This window comes from Clupea harengus, chromosome 13 (assembly GCF_900700415.2).
Source record: "Clupea harengus chromosome 13, Ch_v2.0.2, whole genome shotgun sequence".
Taxonomy (NCBI): domain Eukaryota; kingdom Metazoa; phylum Chordata; class Actinopteri; order Clupeiformes; family Clupeidae; genus Clupea; species Clupea harengus.
Window position 1 is genome coordinate 11,093,685 of NC_045164.1, and position 20,971 is coordinate 11,114,655.

Sequence of the window (20,971 nt, forward strand, 5' to 3'; positions counted from 1 at the left end):
CCTCTTTAGCTTTCTGCAGGTGTTCCTTGAAAGTGTCTGCTTCACTCTTCAGTGCTTTGAGTTTCTGTTCGGCAAAAGATTTCTCTTGCTGAAGTGATTCAATACATACCTTGAGATTTCTCACATCATTCTCTAAAGAATTGTTTACTCTTGTGATTTCATTTATCTTATACTTCAGCTGATCACCTTCTATCTGTGTTGTGGCGAACTCGTCTTCTAAGCATCTCATTTTGTGCATGTACTCCTGTTCTACTGAGTTCTTCTGGAGAAGCTTCTCTTGGTTTATTTTCAGTTGTTCTTTTATGCCTTCAACCTCTGTCTTGTGGAAAACAGCTCTTTGTTCCAGGGTGGTTTTGTCTCGCTGCAATGTCTTGACTTGGTCTTGGTAGATATAGATAGACTTTTTCAGCTCAGAGGTCTCCTGTCTCATTTCCTCTAGTTTCTGCCTCACACCATTTCTGTCTGCTTCCATGTCCACCTGAAGCTTCATCAGCCTGTTATTTGAGTCGTCCAGTAGCTCTTTGAAACGCTGTGCTTTTTCCTCTGACACGTTTTTCTGCATCAGCATGCCGTTCATCTCTGACTTCAGAGTCTTGATCTCAGATTCAGCTCTCTTATTGTCCATCGTGAGCTCCTCCATCTTGTGCTGCAGGACCTCAGCCTCAACCTCAGCTTGAATTTTCTGGATGCTGCTCGATACAGTGGATGATTTCTGCACTTTGGTGACCGTAACCTGTGATTCACTCTGTTTCCCCTTCACAGCGGACTTGGCAAAATCTAACTCCATATTGCGAACATGACTCAGGAGCTCAGCCTCTGCTCCTTCTTTGGTCTTCAGCTCCTGTGCCAAGTCCTGCACATCACTTTCCCTTCGCTTCAGGTGCTCCTCCAGCGTCCGGCGAGTGTTAGTGCTCTCCTCAATGTTCCTCTTCAGTACCTGGAGGCTTTCGTCAAGGGAGGACCGTTTGGCCTCGGACTGCTGGAAGAGCAGCTGCACCTGATTCAGCTCTTGCTCCATAGCTGCTCTAGCCTTCACTGCACCCTCAAATTCGACGCGAAATTGCTGTGCATCTGTTTCGGCCTTCGTCTTCTGCAAAGTGACTTCCTCTATGGTTCTCTTTTGCATCTCAAGCTCTCTGCCCAAGATCTCCAGTTGCTGTTGCCTGTCACACAGTGAGGCTTCCATCTCCTGTACCTGCCGCTGAAACCTGGAGACCTCCTCCTGGTGAGCTTCGTTCTGCAGCTCTATGGTCTCTGTCCAGGTGAGGTACTCAGCTCTCTCTGACGTCTTCCTCCTCTACAACGAAAAACAGTATCATCCAATTTTCCTGAGGAAGAGCAGAAGCTACTGCATTCCAAGAGTCACCCACTTACCAGAATGAAGACAGATGCAGCCCTGCAGAAATGTCCCCGTCACCACTCAATAACGACAGGAAAAATGTGAAATCCGAGTAAAAGGAAACACTGTCCCCAAAGATCATTGCCAAGAACGATACAAAAGAGTGCTTCTTTTGTATCGATTAGAGCTTGCATGCTGCTCACGTCAGCTTTAAAGGTAGATGTTATTGATACTTTGAAATAACATCCTTCATGTCAGGCTAAGAGCACAACAACATGAACCTGCAGAAACATCTTCACCAAAAGGACTCTGCTAGGCTATAAAAGACAGAATGAAAAAGAACTGACAACACATGGTTCAACAAGCCAAGCTTTTGTGCAAAGTATAATCATTGTGATTTTGTTAAAAAAATATAATTCCTTGATGGCGTGGGGTGGGGGGTGGGGTGTTCTGAATACAATTACTTCAGTTAAAGGTTAGTTTCACTGTGAGACTAAGCTAATTCACCAAAAGGTAAAAACATTTATAACCCTTTTTAACCATCAAGGGTGCCAATAATTGCAGAGGGGACTGTATATCTTTTGATGAGTATGCTAAAGATGGATAATTATGCATTATAGGCAAAATACATACAATTCCTTCAAATATGAATTATTACTGTTTACTAGTTCCCAGTTGAAACATTTCTACTCCTTCATCATGTTCATACCTCTTCTTCCTCTGTCCTTTTCAGTGTCTCACTGGCAAACTTCACATACTGAGTCATCATCGTCACCAGTGTGGTGTAGCGAGTGCGGAGATCCATGAACTGCGGACAAACCAGAAAATCAGTCTGAATCTGAAATCAGAACATTCTGAACACTTCAACATTGAGCATGATGAATTCTTGAAGTTGGATTCCTAAAGCATGGTAATGGCATACCTATAGATCACAGACAAACACTTTTCCTGAAAGGTCTGTCACCTAAATGATAAGATGTAATGAGACATGTGCATGGACACCCTGTGTGAGTTTGGGAATGACTAACCTCCTGAAGGATCGCATCAGAGGAGTTCTGCATTCTTCTCCTCTTCATAGGAGACTTGTGCTGGGAGTCCACCATTGCTCTATAGGTCATCAGCTGCAGCTCGTAGTCCTAGGAAAGCAAGGTAAATATAACAATATGACAATCTTCCTTTGGATCACATATAAACAACATTTCAAAGAATTGCCAGACAGCATCTCATAATAATAGGAAGATACATTCCAGGATTACATCATGTCATAACTTATATACATCACTGGTTGGGACTCTTTCTAAATTAAAATACAGATGTTTTGCATTATAGCTTATGAGTGAAAGTTATAACCTACCTTAACTCCAGCAGAGTACTGTTCTGAGTATTTCTGGCATTCATCCATCTTACTCTGTTTCTGCTCCATTTCTGACACAAGTAACTGAAAAACATTCCCGCAGAAGACTTTTAATGACACACTTAAGCTTTGAATTGAAGCCTCCTGCACTATAAGCAAGCATTTCGTGCAATATCACGTGCACTCATTCTATAATATCTGACAAAAGATACAGAAGATTAAAATACGTTTAAAATGTAATTCTGTGTATTCTTAAATTCATTCATTATCCAGTAGATTTATATTTTGTAAGGGTTATAATGTGTGAAGTAGGGGACTTTGTTTACCTTCTGTTTGTTAAGTAGCTCAGCCAGGGCCTTGCTGTCCTCTGGGTGGTTCTCCTGCATCTTCAGCTGAACAGTCTCCAGTTCAGTGGCCCACTCATCCAGGCCGCTGTACGTATCTTTGTAATACTTCAGAGACTTGCTGATACCCTCCAGGTCGCGGAGCCTAGGAAGCAATTAATTAATATTTACATACAGTTCAATGACATACTACCTATAGCCACACATTTGCTTTACAGTAGTTTTTACTGCTACGCAAGGAGTAAACTATCTGCAATTTAGATTAAACTAGCCTGCTCTCGAGTTGATAATGGACATGAAGTAAACAAACAAACGGAATGTTTACACAAGCTCAGTCAAACCTAGAGCGTACAATAATGTTTTGTCACAACAGCTCTGAATGCTACTTAAACCATAGAGAATGTCTGAGCTTCAGATGAAACCAACCTGCTCTCGATCTGTGAATGGACATTATTCCACCTCTCTCCCAGCTGGTCGGCTTTCTCCTTGTGCCAGTCGAGGTCAAAGTCCCGTTCATTGTGCGTTTTGAACATGCGGTCACTGATGACACGGGCTTTTTGCAGCTCATCCTCAAGGTCATGGAAAACCTCTCTCTTTTCATCGATTTCTGAGCGCCACAGCTGTTGAAAAATGGTTCAAAGAGAAACCAAAAATTTAATAAAATGTGGCACAACCCTATCGTGTGATCCTAAGACCTCAGTTTATGGGGGAATGTGGCTAGGGTACCTTCAGCGTGCTCACGATGTTCTCGATGGACTTGGTGTCGGCGCTGAGTGCATCTTCCTCACACAGTTTAGCCTCGTAGAGTTTCACCAGAGACTCAGCACTCTGACTATGCTTCACCACCAGACTAATGGAGTTCAGCCTAAACAGAAAAAATTCTTAGGTTGCACTCAATCACCAGGCAGTCGTAAGGGTTATATTTTTCAGTCTAGAAATTGAGGATAATTTTGCTTGATAAAGTTACAAATTTAGCAAATTTTTGTTTGGTGATGTGGTCAATACTTTCTGTTTGGCAAATCTGACAAACTTTTGCTTAGTAACTGCAAAAATTGAATATATTTCAGTATAAACAGCAATACTTTTTAAAATTTCAGCACTTAACCATTTACTAGTTTAGCAGTAAAGTGGTGAATGTGTTTATTTAGAGGGCTAACAGCACAGGCTGGAGGGCTGAACGTACTTCTCCAGGTAGATGGAGCACATGGAGTACACCAGGCCGGTGGCCTGAATGAGGTTCTGCAGCTCCGAGGAGAGGGAGGGAGGGGAGGAGGTGGCCTGCCTAAGGAAGAGCTCACACTTCTCCCTCATCACCTCGATCTCCTCCTTCAGCTGGTCCAGATCCGATTTCTTCTTCTGAGAAAGAGAGAGAGAGAAAGAGAGAGTGAGGCAAAGACAGAGACAGGTAAATCACTTCTTCATTAGTTATCTGGAAATAAAGTATCGAATAGCAGTTTCAATTTTACCAGAATTGTTTATTCAAAGCTATCACATTTCTTGAAATCAATTTAACGAATCACCAAATGAACTACCAATTCATTCCTAGGAGAAAAACCTAATCTTCAGCTTCATTTCCAAAAATGCTTCATAAATGGTTGGATATGCTGCATTTGTGTTTATTTGAGTAAATACCTCCTGCTCGGTGATGCGCATGATGCTCTGTTGCAGGTCATCTCTGTCCAGAGGCGTGCGGATCTGACGGATGAGCTGCTCCTCGTGGGCCTCCAGTCGCATGCGGAAGTTGCGTATCTCCGAGATGAATTGGTTGTACACAGACTCCTCATGTTCCTCTGTCAACCACAAGGAGGCAGGGGTGAGCCATGTGCATTATGGGTTAAAATGAAAGTGACAGGAAAAGTGGATTTTCACAGTTTTATGTTTGTTCACGGTGCAAAGACCATTATTCATTTTGTACTGGTTTTTACAGCAAACCACACAGGAAGATATCTTAACCCGAGTGTGAAAAATCAGCTTAACCACTTTTACATTCATTAATCCACTTCTTGCCTCTAATTTCCTAATTGTTTGTAAACAAACAGATTATAGATGAATTCCTCTGGCAACCAGATTACCAACAGTCCCAAATAAGACAAAACAAAGAAAGCAGCTCTTTGATAAACCCTAAATTCTCAATGGTTCTACAGCTCCAACCTACTCCGCCCTCTCAGGGACTTTATAACAGCACCTCTAAAAATGGGCTGGGATGTGGTATAAGCCTGAAAAATAATGCAAGCTTGTGAACCGGGGTAGAAAACACAGATTCTTTCATAAAATCTAATTTAGTCACACCCATATCCTCCCATAAACACAAACACCAACACACACACACACACTCCCTGGCTTCCACTACAGACATTCATGCCCTGGCACAATTGAGTATAATCCCAAAAAGTATTAACTTTCTGTCTAATAGGATTAAGAAAGCATGTGTTTGCCTCGAGGTGTGGGTCCCACTCTGCCCAGCCCTCAAAGAAGAAGTGAAAACACGTTTAGCTCAATCTTTAGAGCCAAGCTGAGCCTTGCCTCTCTCCGCAGACTTGAGCAGCTCCTCGTAGTACTCCTTGCAGGCCAGGACGTCTCGCTCGAGCTGAGTCCTGTCGGCCACGGTGAAGACCTCGGACTCCTCGCTGTCCTCCAGGAACTCCTCAAAGTGAGCCTGGAGGCTGCTCAGCACCTGCTGGTGCTCCCCTGGCAGCGTGGTCTTAATCTGGGAGTCAGAGAGAGCCACACAGTTACAACTGAACACAATAAACTAATTTTGTCTAATTATACATGTACAAGGAAATATTTTCCAGGCCACTGGACAAAGTGTAAATATGGTTACAATGTCCACATGGGTCTACGGTAAAGTATGTCGGTTGAAATTTAAATTTAACGGTTGCACTACCCATCCTCACAAGCACAAGAACATTATATTTTTTGCACTATCCACACCAGCAGCACAAGATCACTTTCCTCCTGGACACAGACACTGTCAAAATCATTGCACTCTGTACAATAGGGTCAGACCCTTTCCTGTATCTGGAAACACTCTGTGTGAATATGTTCTCCCTATGTGTATGTATATGTGATTTATGTATGTATGTCGGTGAGGTGTATAAGTGTATATGTGTATAAACTACTGGATGACCTAAATTTCCCTCAGGATTAATAAAGTATCCATCTATCTATCTATCTATCTATCTAGTTTATACATACACTGGTAAAATTCCTAAAGAAGGATTTAATGTTGTGTTGTGTTTTGTGACATGAATGAGGACAGGTCTAAATGATTTGAACTGTGAATGGTGACTGTTCAGCAGTGATCATTTTCATTCCTGCAGATACTTGTTTCTGTTTAAAGGTGATTTATTTTTTCATTACTATGACTGAATGAATGTCTTTGGTAAACACTGAGTCTTGGCTCAAAGGCACAACCAAGACAGATGGGTACCACTGACTGCCAGTTCTCCTTGCGGTCCTCCCAGGCTTTAGGGAACTTCCTCTCTAACAAAGACTTTTCAGACATGTGGATACAAAGACCAGGAGCATACCGAGGCAACATTGCTGTTCCGGATGGCATGGATGTCAGCCATCAGGTAGTGCCAGGACACCACACTCTTCATGTTGATATGGGACCGGTGCCAGAGTGCTAGAACGTTCTGGTATGTTTGCTCAATCCTAGGAAACATAAAGATAGACAAAACATGATTAATGTTGCCATTGCAATTGCAATTTTAAACATAACTGTTTGTACATGTACTGGTAACAAATATACTTTTTTATGACTGGTGGTGTAAATTATGCATAACCAGCTTGTTAAAAAACTACACCTCCCAGAATTCCCCTTGTGGTCGGCTCACCTGCTGGCCATGTCTGTTGCCTCCTTATTGGGTGGTGGGATGGTGAAGCACACAGAGGGCACCATTGCCTCATTTCCTGATGGACTGATCACCTTCCACTTAGCCCGGTGAGAATTACTGGCCAACACACACTCGTCGTCTTTATAGATTGTGATCTGTAAACATGGCATAAAAAAAAACGAAAATGTAAATTAGTGTATGACCTATGAAATGTAGACCTAATATTAACCAGGTAAAAGCGAACTTTATAGTGCTTCATATGTTAATACAACACTATAACTATTTATTACACTATCACTGAATGTGTATTAACAATTCCTATCGTTAACAGTTATCATTATTAACTAGAAGCTGTCCCTGCACTTTCAGTCCTATAAAAAGCATGTGTGTTGTGAGCAGCAGCTGTGTGTAAGTGATACGTACCTCTATCTGGCGGTAGTCACAGATGGCTTTGACAGGCAGGGAGGTGCGGATGGGGCTGTCTGGGCTGCGTGGCTTCAGCTGGATGATGTCCTTGGCCCGCCGCACCAGACCAACCACCGTGCTACGGTACTGAAGGAGCTGCTCCTTCTCATCCTGGGAACGGATGGTGAGAGAAAGACACAAAGAGAATGAGACAGAAAGAAAGACAAAACAGTACAAAAATTGGAGCGCAAAAGGGGAAGTTAGACATAGACTACACCCTCATGGGACGATACTTCCATCAGGAATAGAAGACTTGATTCATTTTCGTTCTTTCTGTTTTTCTTTCCATCTATCTATCAACAAGATCTACAAGGCCTTTTCATTTGCATTACATGTACTGTTCAAATGGGCTGTCAAACTGATCTCTGTTGTAATAACTTTACTAGTAAATCATTATGCAAGCAGAGAAATGAATATACAGAGAGACATCCTCTTACCATAGACTCCTGGATAAGATCTTCAAGTCTGTGCAAGCTGCTCGTCCGGTCACACCCATATTTCCTTTGAATGGCGTCTTGAAGGCCCTTCAGGTAGTCCAGGGAATCTTTGGCGTCGTGAAAGAACTGTTGGAGGGCACATGCTTTGGTTATGTCACCGCTGGAGTTGTTTTTCTATCCATTTAATGTTATACAACATCCACCTGGAAGGCACTGTTTCAACTGAAAGCTGAATGAGATTTACACACCTCGAAATAGATGCCGCTCTCTTTCAGGTGCTCTTCCACACAGGAGCACAGCTGCAGGATCCAACTCCACTGCGTCTGCATGGCAGCCTTGTACGCCTGCAGATTTACAGCAAACATACACATTAGCGCAAACAAATACCAATATAATCCAATCTAACTATCATACTAGTGTTAATAGGAGATTACCGTAACTATCATACTAGTGTTAATGGGAGATGAACTATCATACTAGTGTTAATGGGAGATTAACTATCATACTAGTGTCAATGGAAGATTAATTTATAGGGAAAAATGTGCTGGATTTTGGTGAGAATGAAGTGTATATGGCTTTTAACTAGTGGCTACAAAGTCTACTAATCAGCAAGTTGCCTCTTACTTCAATGGTGAGTCTGGCAGGATGGTTTTCAGCCAGGAGTGTTTCAGCATTGTCCTGAACGAACTTGATCACCTCCTCCTTCTCGTCGAGTTCTCTCATCAGCTCCTGCAGAAGGAAGCAGGCAACACTTGAGACATCCCGTAGCACATACTCGTGTCATGTACTCACAGTGATATCAACACCATGCTAGTGCTAACATGTAGATAGAAGGTGTTTATCTCTGCATCCTGAAAGAGAATCTAATCTTATGGAATACGGTGGCTTGACTGAGCTATAAGTATTTGGTTCTTGGTCGCTTCCTGAGTCACTAAAGTTGACTCTAAAACTGAGAACCTTTTGAAAAGAGCTTTTGGTGTAAATTGGAACTCAAAGCGTCTATAACAGGACAATATTTTGAATACCATTTCAGTGACATACAGCATTGTTTTCTATGCAAGACAGTGCGCTTGAATAGTTAATGACGTGTTCAAATGAAGCAGGAACTCACAGCATGATAGTCCTTCTTCTTGGCTATGTTGCTGTTGCGGTTGCTCCAGTCGAAGGCCACTTCCTCCTCCTCCTTCTCGTTGAGCCAGATGAGCTCCTGGGTTGCCCGGGAGACAAAGTCGCGGAGACTCTCCAGGTGCTTCTTTCGATCCCTCGAACAGTTCTGATGGACAACAGTTATCAGATGACTTTTGTGTGACGTGTGTCTACAATTAAAGCCATATTTAGTTTCCCTTGAATATTCCCACACATTTAAAAAAAAATGTTGGCTTGGTTGTGTGACTTTATTGATTTAAGTGTGGATTTTCTAAAAAGGTCTCTTTTAAAGGTCACTTTCCATAAAATATAGTGATAAAATACCCCAGTGAAAAATGTATGGAAATGACTTACCAGCAGTTTCCCATACTGGCTCTCCAATTTGCTCAGCTTCTCAGAGTAACTGGCTTTCAATGGTTGGTTCATTTGACTCTGTGTAAGACAGATGTTAAGAGGTTAACTCACACATCTTAAATTACTCCCAGGGATTTGGAAGAGTACACGGTGATCCATGCTGTACCTGACTAAGTTTGGCTTCCTTAAGGCTCATCTGAAAGTCCTCGATCACTTGCTGAACACTTTTGTGATTTTCCAGATGCGTTTCAACACTCGGTAGGTCGGATCCCCACTCTCCTTTATCCAGTTGAACCTTCAAAAAAATTAAAGGTTAGAAGAAAAATATTAATCTTATGCACAAAAGGAGCAATTTGAAGGAGCAAACACTGTCTCTGTGCTGTAGAAGTCAACAATTTAAGATCTAAACTGATTATATTGTATATTGAATTAACAACACATTCACCCTTCTAATACAGACATGTAGAGGCATGTTATCAAATGCACAAAAGTAATGTAGAAGTAAACTACAACTATTAAGTACAGGATGAGACAAACATTTGCAAAGAAGAGTATATATACATATATATCCTGCATATACCCTATCTGACCCTATATGCCCATATATGAGCAGCCATACCTGCATCTCCTCCACCCAGTTGAGCAGATCTTGCACGTAGCTCATGTTGACCTCCTCTTCGCTCAGGTTGGGGTCAGCCGACTTCAGGAGGGGTTTGCGGATCTGCATCTGTTTGAGGTGCTGCATAGCCCCAACGTCCATCCCTCCAACACCACCACCGCTGCCACCTCCACCTCCACCAATGTAGGTCTGGAGAGAGGTGGCCTGCATGCCTGGGGTCATCGCCGGAGTCATGGCCGGAGTCATGGCGGGGGTTAGGCACGGCGTCAGGCTGGAGGAGAGGCCCCCGGGGGTAAAGTTGGCAGGGGTAAGGGCGGGGGTGAGTCCAGCGCTGAGGTTGGGAGAGAAACCTGAGTTCAAGCTCTGTGTGATCCCGGAGATCATCATCTTGGTCTGCTCCGTGGTTAGTGTGCGGCCTTTGCTGTAGACCGACGAGCACTCCGACCTGAGGGTCAGCAGGTCATCCCGAAGCTTGGAGACCCTGGAGGACATGAGAACAAATATTTACTAAAGAAACTAAAACACACCAAATTATAAAAAATGTACATGTATTGTGTATCTAATATAATATACATACACTAACATGACCAATGACTTATCTCAGAATATGTGCATGTTGATCTAATGTTTTAGTATGCCTTTTATGCTGTTGCACAAAAGTCTTCATAAAACCTGTTCATAAATGAAGGGGGCACACATGGAGTTGGAGTACCAACCTTTGAACAAGTAGATCAGCCAGGTAGAACCTGCCATCCATGAGAATCTGGATGTCCACCACCTGCTGCCTCAGAAGGTTCTCACACTCAAGCAGATGCCCTGCAATCTCAGCCTCATTCTGAAACTGGATCCCAGATTCCAGCCGCTTAGCATCCTGTGAGATAAACATAAAACGTTCAGTTACATAATATACTCACATCACAAACCTAAACACTCATGATTCCTTGCCCAAAGTGAATGAGCACAAGTCTAAAACCTCGACTTCACTGAAGATCAGTGCGTGTAATTGCGTGTTACTTACAGACTGCAGAGCTGTGTGCGCTAACGCTAGCTTGTCTTCACCTGCCACACAGTCTCGCTGGACTCTGTTTGCAATTTGCTGCAACATTTCAAGTCTGAAAGTCACAAAAAAGAATAAGATTATACAGAGCAAAAGCCATGACACATACATAAGCCTGCCTCATAGTTCAATCCTTTGCAGCACAGTGTACTTCAACAGTGCACTAGAACCCTAGTAACCTCACCTGGGCCCATACACCGAGTTGTTGTTGAGATAAACAGGGGTACTCGTATGAGCTTCTAGTGTCCCAGACAACAGGTTCTCTGAAGAACTCATGCTGGTCAGCGTGCTATTGCTCACAGACGAGATGCTCCCGCAGTACACCAGGTTGCTGCTCATGGTAGCCGACCGCGGTACCCAGAACGCGTGCCTAACAATGCCAAATCACCGGCACCTCTATCCGATACAGGCATACCTGAGCGCTCCCCAGCCAGCCAGCAGTACCCAAGATAACTCAAACACAGACGCATGTGGTGGCGAGCACCAACAGCGTCTCTCATTTATAGGCTCACTCCCCCTCGTCCGTTCCCAATCCGACGCTCCTGCGGGAGCAGATCCACCTGGATCCACCCCACACACTCATTATGTGAGGAACACTTGCCTCTGGGCGATGAAGATATGTCACTCTTTCTGCAGAAGATTCTCTACAGGTTCGGACACTTACAGGGTTGTGTGGGGGGGCGGGGAGGAGGAGGAGATACAGGAAAATCACCTCTAATTGTCATCCATCACTGCAAGCTGTTATCTAACCCTTTTATAGGACTACGCCTGCACTAATCTGGGTGATTTCCAAATACAACAGAGTGGAAAAGTCTCAAAGCCAAAGTCACAGTCTGTTTCCATGTGACTGCTACTGCATTGTCTGTATATCGATATCGCAAAGCCAGAAAACACAGCATTTAAACACTTGGTTATACTAATAAATTAAGCAAAAATTCAATGAGCAACACAGTTGTCTGCGTATAAAACATATGAAATAACTGAGAGTAAAGCGCACCAACTTATAGAGCCTTACTAAAAATGTTCTTTTCTAGTGTCCAAATGATATTAAATTCAACAGGTTGCATTAACATAATCTTATGTTTCCTCTTCTATCAAATAATCTGGTATGTTGTTGCTTGTACATAATTATAACGCAATCACTTCAACTAATCCACATAACAAGTACAAGTACCATGACTAAAGAACAATAATACTGCAAAAAGTAACACTGCCAGAAATAAATAAAAAACCTAATTCTAGTCTCAACATGCCAAAATTGCCCTGTCCATCACGACTGAACCTTCAATCATCAATCAAGTACCACAAAGAATTTAGACTGATTTTAACAAGCACAGAAATATACGAACCCAGTAAAACACTGTATTTACAGGATGAAAATGACCTTTTCCGTCCAATGATCTTAGAGAGTTATTGGTGCTTCACCACCTAGACAGCTGCAGAACCTGGATTTTTCATCCACTGACTTAAATCATCGCTGATCTAAAGCTGGGAGTTCTGGATGTCTAAGATAGCCCCTAAAGAGTCATAAATCAGGCAGGATGAGACTGCGAGCACCAGTAGCAGCAGAGATGCGCTTCATACCTGTCCACCTCAGGCCTCAGGCTCTTCTCCCGCTCCAGCATGGCCACGATCAGCTTCCCCCACTCCTTCTCCACATCGTTGGGGTGGTAGCCTTGGGGAAGGTGGATCCGACCAAACTCCATCCACACCTGTCATAAAGAACAGGGTGATGGAGAGAGAGATAAAGAGAATAGGGAATGAGAGAGAGTCACAGCTGGTCTTAGAACACTTTTCACTTTCTGTGAAAAGCTCTCTAGAAAGCTTCAAAACATTACATCATTCCACAAAGGTTTCTCTGCACCCTCTTTGCTGTGTGTAACACGTACCTCTAACATTTTATACAGATCCTTGATCCTGGACTTCTCATTCTCTTTCGATGGGATTTCGCTCTCTTTAAACTGCAGATACTGTGTATAAAGTGCCTGGTAAAGATGAAAAAAAAAAACAATATGATTAGATTACTCAAACTACTAAAAATGTATATTTTATAACAACAACATACTCACTCGATAATGATTCTCTGAATTGAACTGACTGAGAGATTGAAAGCTGCTGCCTCTGCTGCACCAGTAGCTGCATAACTGTAATAATACTGAAATAGACGCTACTTATACTATTTAATTGCATGGATAGCGTGTAGCCCCTGGCAAGTCTGGGCAAACTGATATTCAGCAGAAGCTAAAATCTGTGAATTTAGGGTCCATGACATTATCTAACATCAGACACTGCACTCCTAACATAGCATAGCATACTACATAGCATACTACATTCTGAGAACCTTCATTCTGAAGTAAAAAACAAGAAAATGATGGGGGCTGTTGTTTGCAGTTTTACCATGAGAGAGACATTGAAAAATCCAGGTGGTTACTTCACCTGACCAATACAGTGAACTTGAATTTCTATCTAAGATACGTTCAACTCCAATGCTGTCACCTTGAGCTCCATAGGGTTGTTGGGAAACGTTCTGTCAGACATGACAGCCACGTTGTGTTTGATCCACTGGCTGAGGTAGTTTACCATGTTCTGGTATTCCACCCATTTAATGTCGACATCCTGTTTTGAGGTGAAAACAAGGACAATATCATTGTTAAAGAAAGCCACGTGCTGTATGATGGCAGGAGGTATGGCTGTAAAGCAGTAACTATTCAGTGTAATGACAGTTCCATAATAAAATGTGATTTATGAAAGCATGTTTGGATAGACTATGCTGTGCTTTTTCAGACAGTAAAAAAAACAATGTAAATGTTACTATAACACGATTTAGCCCATCATTACAGAGAATCACGATTCTGTCACTGTCAGAACAGAACCATTCCTTAATGTTCCCAAACATGTCTCTTCTGAATGCTATTCATGTGATGCACTACTCCACAACATGACAGCTTGCCTTCAGGAAACTTTTTTGGCAGTGTTCTAGGACTTGGAGTCCAACAAAAAGACGCCACCGCTAAAAACTTCACTTCTGCCGCTGTTACTAATGTGTGCCAAAAAATGCCAGTCAACTGCCATAAAGGATTCATTCCCCCTCGAGTGAATACAGACAAAGCCTGTGAGTGTTGTCACATGGTGTTATTAAAACACAACAAGCTGGACTTCAGAATACACTACATGCAATGGTGATATCATGCCGTATCATGGATCACTGCTGAAGCAACTAGAACAGGACTTCCACTTGCACTTTCACAAGCAGTATTGCTGCATACAAATTGTGGTTTCCATCATGACTTCTCACGGTGCCTCACCAAATAAGACTTCTAGGCATGTTTGCCCTGCTATTGACTAAACAGCACAGTTGAGAGTATCCAAGCCACATGTCTCCATCCATTGTTCAACCACAGTACGTGTAAACAGTATTTTCTCATAACCAGTAAACCACATGATTCCATAGTTGCTTTCCAGGTTATAATTGTGGTCTTAAAACAGTTCATTATGTTGTAAATGTTTGATGCAGTAAAACAGTTTTTAAAGCTATGTACTTACATTTGCACTGATACCTTCAGCCCCCTCTGGTACTTTTGGGAAGACGTCATACAGTGTTGAAACGTAGGTAATGACAGATTTCTCATCCGGAGTCTGTACATCCACATCTAAACAGACACACACACAGTTGGCCCTTTTACCCAACCTTCTAGTATTTCCTCTATCAAAATTACATTTTCATCTAATTTTCTAACAACCTGGCAACAATGTGTTACCCTAATGCCACTTACCCTCTGGGTCCAGTAACCTGGCAACGCCAAGCTGCTCAGCCACACCAAACGCTTGTTCTAGATTCGACCTGCTGGTCTGTGCTGACACCCTGCTCATGTCAACCAGGTCAGGCCTAACACGAGAAAAACAATAACTCACTTAGTTACTGAAGAGCATCCAGTTCTGCTATGAGAACACATTTTGCTATGAGAAGAAAAATCTCTAAGGGGTTCACAGACTTTCTATATGGTATCTTTAGTGCAGCATACATGTTTAGTGTATGTTAAAATTCTTTCTATGACATATGTATCTTTAATGTGTACACTCTCACTAAAAGATACTATTGTGCTGCTCTATGCGCTGTGATCAATTGGCCATTTGGGTTGCGGTTAGCTACATGGCTGACTGAAATGCTGTGTCACCCTGATTTATTTAGCTCAGCCCAATTGTAATTTTCATACACAATTTTCACATTTTCTCACAAAGGCGACCACAAATTAGGACTAGGAAATAAGCACAAGGCACTCTGGGGAATTGTTTACCCACAGAGGAAATGCCTGCGGTGCCAAATCAATATGTGTTTACTTTGGAGGTCAACTAGTCCGGCTCAGACGACAGGGTTTAAGGGTCAGTGGAAACTTTCCACGACAGACCTCGAGTTGTGCGCAGACTAAAGCGCTTGCTTATGCATACTTGAGATTACGTCTCGGCGTAACGAAGAGAACCAGTGCTGGAGAGGACAGACATGGAGGAACAGAAGGCTTCATTTTGACTCTTTGGGATGAAATGATTCCGATTATATTATGGTTTAACCCAACACATTGCTCAGGTCACTCACCGTACACAGTGACATTTAAAATGAGGCACAAGGGGCCGCACGCTGAACCACAAACAGTTCAACGTAAGTGAGGGCATTAACCCTCCATCATATGATTGACATGACATGTCATGACATATTCTGATCCATATCATTAGTTCTCATGACGGTTGTTATGCAGTGATACAGCACTTGTTACCTTCATCTGTAATTGTCATGATAGCTATCATAATGTCAAATACCATGACCCTCATCCTCATGTGCTGTCATAGCAGCAAACATTATGGGAAATGTCAAAACAATTAATTGGTAACATGATAAGTAATCTGTCATTAAAACAGTGTATTGTATTTGAATGGCCAATAAGATGGTAAAGTGACCACACATAAATGTGTCCTATTACAGAGGGCCTCAAGTGTATTCCCAGAACCTCTCCTCTAGCCATGACAGTTACCTGTATTTGTGAATGATGGCGTTGAACAGCCTTCCGTCCCTCCAGGAGGAGGTGAAGTTATTACAGCTGACGCCCACGTAGCCCTCGGTCATCTGCTGAGACCACATCAGCAGACGCTCCTTGGCCGTCATGTCCTCGGACTCTCCCGTCACATGGATTTCCGAGATCTGTGGAAGGGACAACACGACGACTTTCAGATAAAACTTCATAAATAATAAGAAAAAAGGAAAAGAAAAGAGGAAAAGAGAGAAGACATGAAGAGCATGAAGACATGAAGAATAAGACCAAGAAAAAGAAAAACAACAGCAGCAGAAAAAGAAGAAGATTGAGATGAGGAAGCAGATTGTGTATTTATAGAGCACTTATTCAAACTCAGATAAACAAAATGGAAATGTATCATAATGTAGGTAAGTCAAAGTGCAGACAAGATACTGCATCTATACAATAGAATTGTACAAGCAACAAGCACACACACACACACACACACACACACACACACACACACACACACACACACACACACACACACACACACACACACACACACACACACACACACACACACAAACACACACACACACACACACGTCAATAGTCAGCCTGGCCCTGGCCCTGGCCCAACCCTACGACACACACACAAACAATCCTAATGATTAAAGATTTGTTTGTTGCATGACGTGTCAACATATTAGACCTACTCCAGATGTCCAACATAAGCTGCTCTTTGCCACCTGCAAGTGTCCTACAGTGAGTGGCATGGTGCCCGAGCAAGAGCATCTTTGGGTCTCCGTGAAGAAGGAATATGAGAAGTAGGAAGCATTCGAGGTAAGATAGTGAGGAAATAAGTGAATAGAAGCCTATGGCTTATTGACTATATGTTTCTCAGCTATCACAGTTACATTTTTGGGTGGTTTGTTTTTTTCACTTCTGATCATTATGGGTTTTTTTCTCTTTGATGGTATTTCGCTCCCCAATCTCCACTTTCTGTGCTAACTTGTGAGGTAGGCCTAGGCCCAACTGAATGCAGGCTACAATATGCCCCCCAACTTCCAAAAAGAGATAAGAAGATAAGCTTGGAAAATTTTTATCAATAACAACTCCGCCAATGTCTTATTTCATAACTTTGCCAACTATGTGTCCGGAATTGAATCATATTTCTATGAGCTTATTCATTATTAATTGCTTATTTTATTACAATAAAGAATGAACAAATGACGAGAATGTACTGTTGCAATGAAATTGATAAATGTATTGTTAATTGTAATTTCTCTGTACGTTCTATTGGTGACCCCAGTGAGAAGCCCCTGTTAAGAAGCTTAGACATCTACGACTACTGTAATGTAAATCTACATGCATTTTCAAGGACTACTTAAGTTATGTTGATTCTGGATTCTACAAAGTACTTAGGCATACATTGCTTTTGTGAAATGGGCCCTATGACAGTCAGGGAAAAGACAGGGAGAAGAAATTAAGAAAAAAGACTTACAATGATTTTATACATTTTCATTCATTCATTTTTCCATGTTTGCTAATCAAGCCATTCTCATATCCTTCACACACTTTGCATGATTTTCATGATGTCCCTGCCTGTAATAAACCAGCACTATAGGGCACTTAATGCTGCTTATGATACTGTCCAACAAAAACAGGAAAATGGGCAAGCAACACCCAGCATGAAATGAAAGACAAAGAATACTTGCTGAAACATCCGCCTCACAATGTACTTTCTCACTGCCCAATGTCACTGGGTGCATTGTGCTGGTAATGTTTTCCTTTCAAAGGCCCTTAATCACTCAGCTAAATATACACAGTCTTGAGCCCGTATTCATCAGAGCTGAAGCGGGGTAAATGCAACCAGTCAGACCTGAAACTTCCTAGTCAAAGATCACCCTTCAGCTCCATATTAGACGATATCAAATTTCACAGGGACTGTTGACTATTACTACAAAAATGATTCTTGTGGTTGACAACACACTGCAGTCATTTCAGGACTCACAGGGCATATGGATTTCATTACATTGCAGTGATGAAACGCCACATACTGCAGAGGACAATGCTCACGGCAGCCACTAGAAAGCAACCATCCGAGGGCAAATTGTTCAAATTAGCGACGCGACTAACAAAATGCTGACCTGGCAGATTCAGGGGAGAAATGACCGCTTAACGTAATGTCTTTTCCATTCGAGTCTGGTCTGTAACATCAGGGCCTGGTCTGTACCGCATTTAAAAGAAACAAGATTTTAGATACAGGTGACGTCACCCATTCATCTATGAAAAATAAATAATCTCACTATAATTACAAACCTTTGAGAGATAATTACTATGCTGTGGTAATCCGGCCTTTCAAGCGAACATCTGACAATGAGAACATTTCACCGCTGCCTGTGTTATTAAGATGAAAGCTGAGCTCCGGTTTGACAGAGAGAACCTAAAACCAGCTCTGTGTGCAATTGTAAAAGGCCTGTCTATATGGTTTCAGGGAAAACTGGGCATTTGAGACAGCAGACATGGAAAGAAGGTGCCATGCAGCCAAGATAGAAGCAGACCACCATTGAATGACCTCAAAATTGACCTCATTCACACATGTGAGGAAGACTTTCTGGCAATATGCACTTTCATCTTCCAACTTTCAGAGAACAGAAGCTGTGACTGACATTTCACTGCTCAATTTACTCGATTCACTTACACAACAGTTTCAGAGCAGGTCAGCGGCAGTACAGCAAGACTGCTTAGGGGATACTTATGATGCGCAGCAATGAACAGAAATTCGAGACTTAGGCAATAATCAGCTCTTGATGCTCAACATATGGACGTTGTGCTCACATTACCTCAGAGGGTTTGTCGGTCATGTACTTGACCGGCTTTTGGACGCTGTCCAGGGAACCCTGGGAAACGGAAGCCTCCGAGCATGTGTGCTCCCTCCTCCTCTTCCTGTGCACTTGAGTGCTCCACATGAGTCTGGGAAGCCCCTTCATGTTCTCCAGCATGCGATCCTCTGCGTTCCGACCGCCGGCCCGTAGCGTCCGCAGCATGTGCTCCACGGCCCCGAAGCTGACCGCTCGGCGGAGCTGCCTCTGCAGCAGTCGCCTCTCCAGCAGGCTGTCCTTGAGGGCCACATGCCTGGAGGCCCTGGTCACGCCGTGAAGGTTTCGCTCAACGGCGACTGGACTGCCGCTGTCACCGTCACCCTCGTCGGTATCACTCAGCCGCCGCCCTCCGTGCACTAATGCTAGCCTTTTCCGACACGCTGACGAGACGCCTCCCCGGGATTTGAAATTCATGGGAACCTCTCCGACATAAACTCCCTCGTTGATGCTGCCCAGTTTGGGCCTGGGCGCCTCCATCTCATCGGAGCCGGCGGCTCCCTCATGGCTCTCGGGAGCCTGGTACACACAGGAGTCCTGCCGGGTTTCGCTCTGGGCGCTCTCCCCTCCGCGGCTCTTCAGGGAGTCGCCGGCCTGGAACTCGCCCGACTTGCACTTCTTCCTCCTCTGGAAGTAGCGGCGGCCGCCCCGGAGCTCCTTGGAGCCTGGCGTTAGCGGGGCATTTTTGGGGTCGACGTAGCACTCCTCCTTGGGCCCACGCACGCAGCCGCACATATTCCCCATGGCCGACTCCTCTCACATGCCCCGCTCTCCCCACAGACAGCCAGCACGTTCTCTCTCAGCGGAACTCAACTCTTGCATGCCGCCACTCAGGCTCTCCTGTTCTCAACGCTCACAGACCCCTTATTCCACCGGGAGACGGACATTTTTCCTTTCCTCAAGAAAGGGGTGGGGAGAGAGAAAGAGAGAGAGAGACAGGAAAGGAGAGAGAGAGGTGGCAGTCAGCCCGGCCGACCTCACCGCCCAGCGGCTCGTCAGAGCTGAAGTCCTCCTGGCTGGAGCTCCCCTTGCTAACTCCTGCGGGACTCCTGCCCTCTCCTTTTCCTCTTTGTACCCTTTTTCTCCCACTCTTCCACTCTGTTCGTCTCCTTCACTCTCTCTTTCCTCACTCCACGTCAAGCTTGCTTCCTGCTCAGTCCCTCTGACCAGCTTTATTCCTCAGCCGGCAGCCAGCAGGCTGGAATCTGAGCTGACCTTTGAAACGATTCCCTTTGCCCTGCTAATCTAAAGCTAACGTCATAAAGATGGGCCGGCAAAAAAGAAACAGAGCAAGATATAGAGAGAGCGGTGCAGAGAGTCTAGTCCACGCCTTTAGCTTCACTGTGCTAAGTTCCTCTAACGGAAAACAGTATTGCAACCAAGCCGGTCTGTGTTCTTCATCTGAAGCGTAAACACGGGCACTGCTGCGTCGCAGCTGGTGTTAGGTTTCCCCCAAATGTGTGTGTCTGTAACTAAACTGTCTGGAGCGTGAAAGAGAACAGAGAGAGAGAGAGAGAGGGATGAGGGGCGGGGTGCAGGGACAGTAATGTTCCCTCTCTCTCTCTCTCTCTCTCTCTCTCTCTCTCTCTCTCTCTCTCTCTCTCTCTCTGCCGCCCACTGTCCGTTCGCTATGGTCCAGCCTGTGTGAAATCTTTGCTCAGCAAGTTACGGGACAGGGACGGGGCGGTATGGGACGTTCCAGTTCCAGTTGCAGTAGGCCGTGTCCTATCATGGGCTCTATAAAAATAACAAGGAGGCGACGTGGGCCACGGAAGCATGTCACAGGTTACAGCTCCCTAACCAAAGGCCCTCTAATCAGGAATAATGCAACCCAATGCAAGGCAACGAGTAGGGCTCAAATCCGGAGGTTTCAACTAAACAAATACAGATTATCATCAAGCACTATTGACTTTAATCAGCGGGCAGTGACGCAGATGCCTGTGACTCACTTGACTTCTCCCAGAGATAAACATTACATCTGTGGACACTGTGGACACGAGCTACGTGTACAATACCATTGGGTTTGGATTTATACCACCCCGAATAAAAAAGGATCAACATTATTACAGGTCATATCCAGCAACTTAAGCAAAGAAAAAGCACAGCACACCCTATGTAGATCAGTT

At 43.7% G+C, this 20,971-nt stretch overlaps 1 protein-coding gene across 11 annotated transcripts in view; it reads right to left on the reverse strand.

Annotated features, from left to right (window-relative positions):
- dst (dystonin) overlaps positions 1-20,971 on the reverse strand; it is a 127,423-nt gene that overhangs the window by 69,063 nt on the left and 37,389 nt on the right. For all 11 annotated transcript variants that reach the window (XM_031579604.2, XM_031579602.2, XM_031579600.2 and 8 more), the window contains 27 exons: positions 15,982-16,148; positions 14,731-14,843; positions 14,501-14,607; positions 13,454-13,573; positions 12,847-12,942; positions 12,542-12,669; positions 10,919-11,012; positions 10,617-10,771; positions 9,901-10,381; positions 9,448-9,576; positions 9,282-9,359; positions 8,893-9,054; positions 8,406-8,510; positions 8,030-8,125; positions 7,782-7,907; positions 7,303-7,455; positions 6,880-7,034; positions 6,571-6,697; positions 5,561-5,744; positions 4,670-4,827; positions 4,221-4,393; positions 3,764-3,902; positions 3,464-3,657; positions 3,020-3,182; positions 2,694-2,777; positions 2,368-2,475; positions 2,049-2,147 (listed from right to left, as the gene is read on the reverse strand). In XM_031579604.2, coding sequence (XP_031435464.1) covers positions 2,049-2,147; positions 2,368-2,475; positions 2,694-2,777; positions 3,020-3,182; positions 3,464-3,657; positions 3,764-3,902; positions 4,221-4,393; positions 4,670-4,827; positions 5,561-5,744; positions 6,571-6,697; positions 6,880-7,034; positions 7,303-7,455; positions 7,782-7,907; positions 8,030-8,125; positions 8,406-8,510; positions 8,893-9,054; positions 9,282-9,359; positions 9,448-9,576; positions 9,901-10,381; positions 10,617-10,771; positions 10,919-11,012; positions 12,542-12,669; positions 12,847-12,942; positions 13,454-13,573; positions 14,501-14,607; positions 14,731-14,843; positions 15,982-16,148 — 3,894 coding nt within the window. The remainder of the gene's footprint in view (positions 1-2,048; positions 2,148-2,367; positions 2,476-2,693; positions 2,778-3,019; positions 3,183-3,463; positions 3,658-3,763; positions 3,903-4,220; positions 4,394-4,669; positions 4,828-5,560; positions 5,745-6,570; positions 6,698-6,879; positions 7,035-7,302; positions 7,456-7,781; positions 7,908-8,029; positions 8,126-8,405; positions 8,511-8,892; positions 9,055-9,281; positions 9,360-9,447; positions 9,577-9,900; positions 10,382-10,616; positions 10,772-10,918; positions 11,013-12,541; positions 12,670-12,846; positions 12,943-13,453; positions 13,574-14,500; positions 14,608-14,730; positions 14,844-15,981; positions 16,149-20,971) is intronic.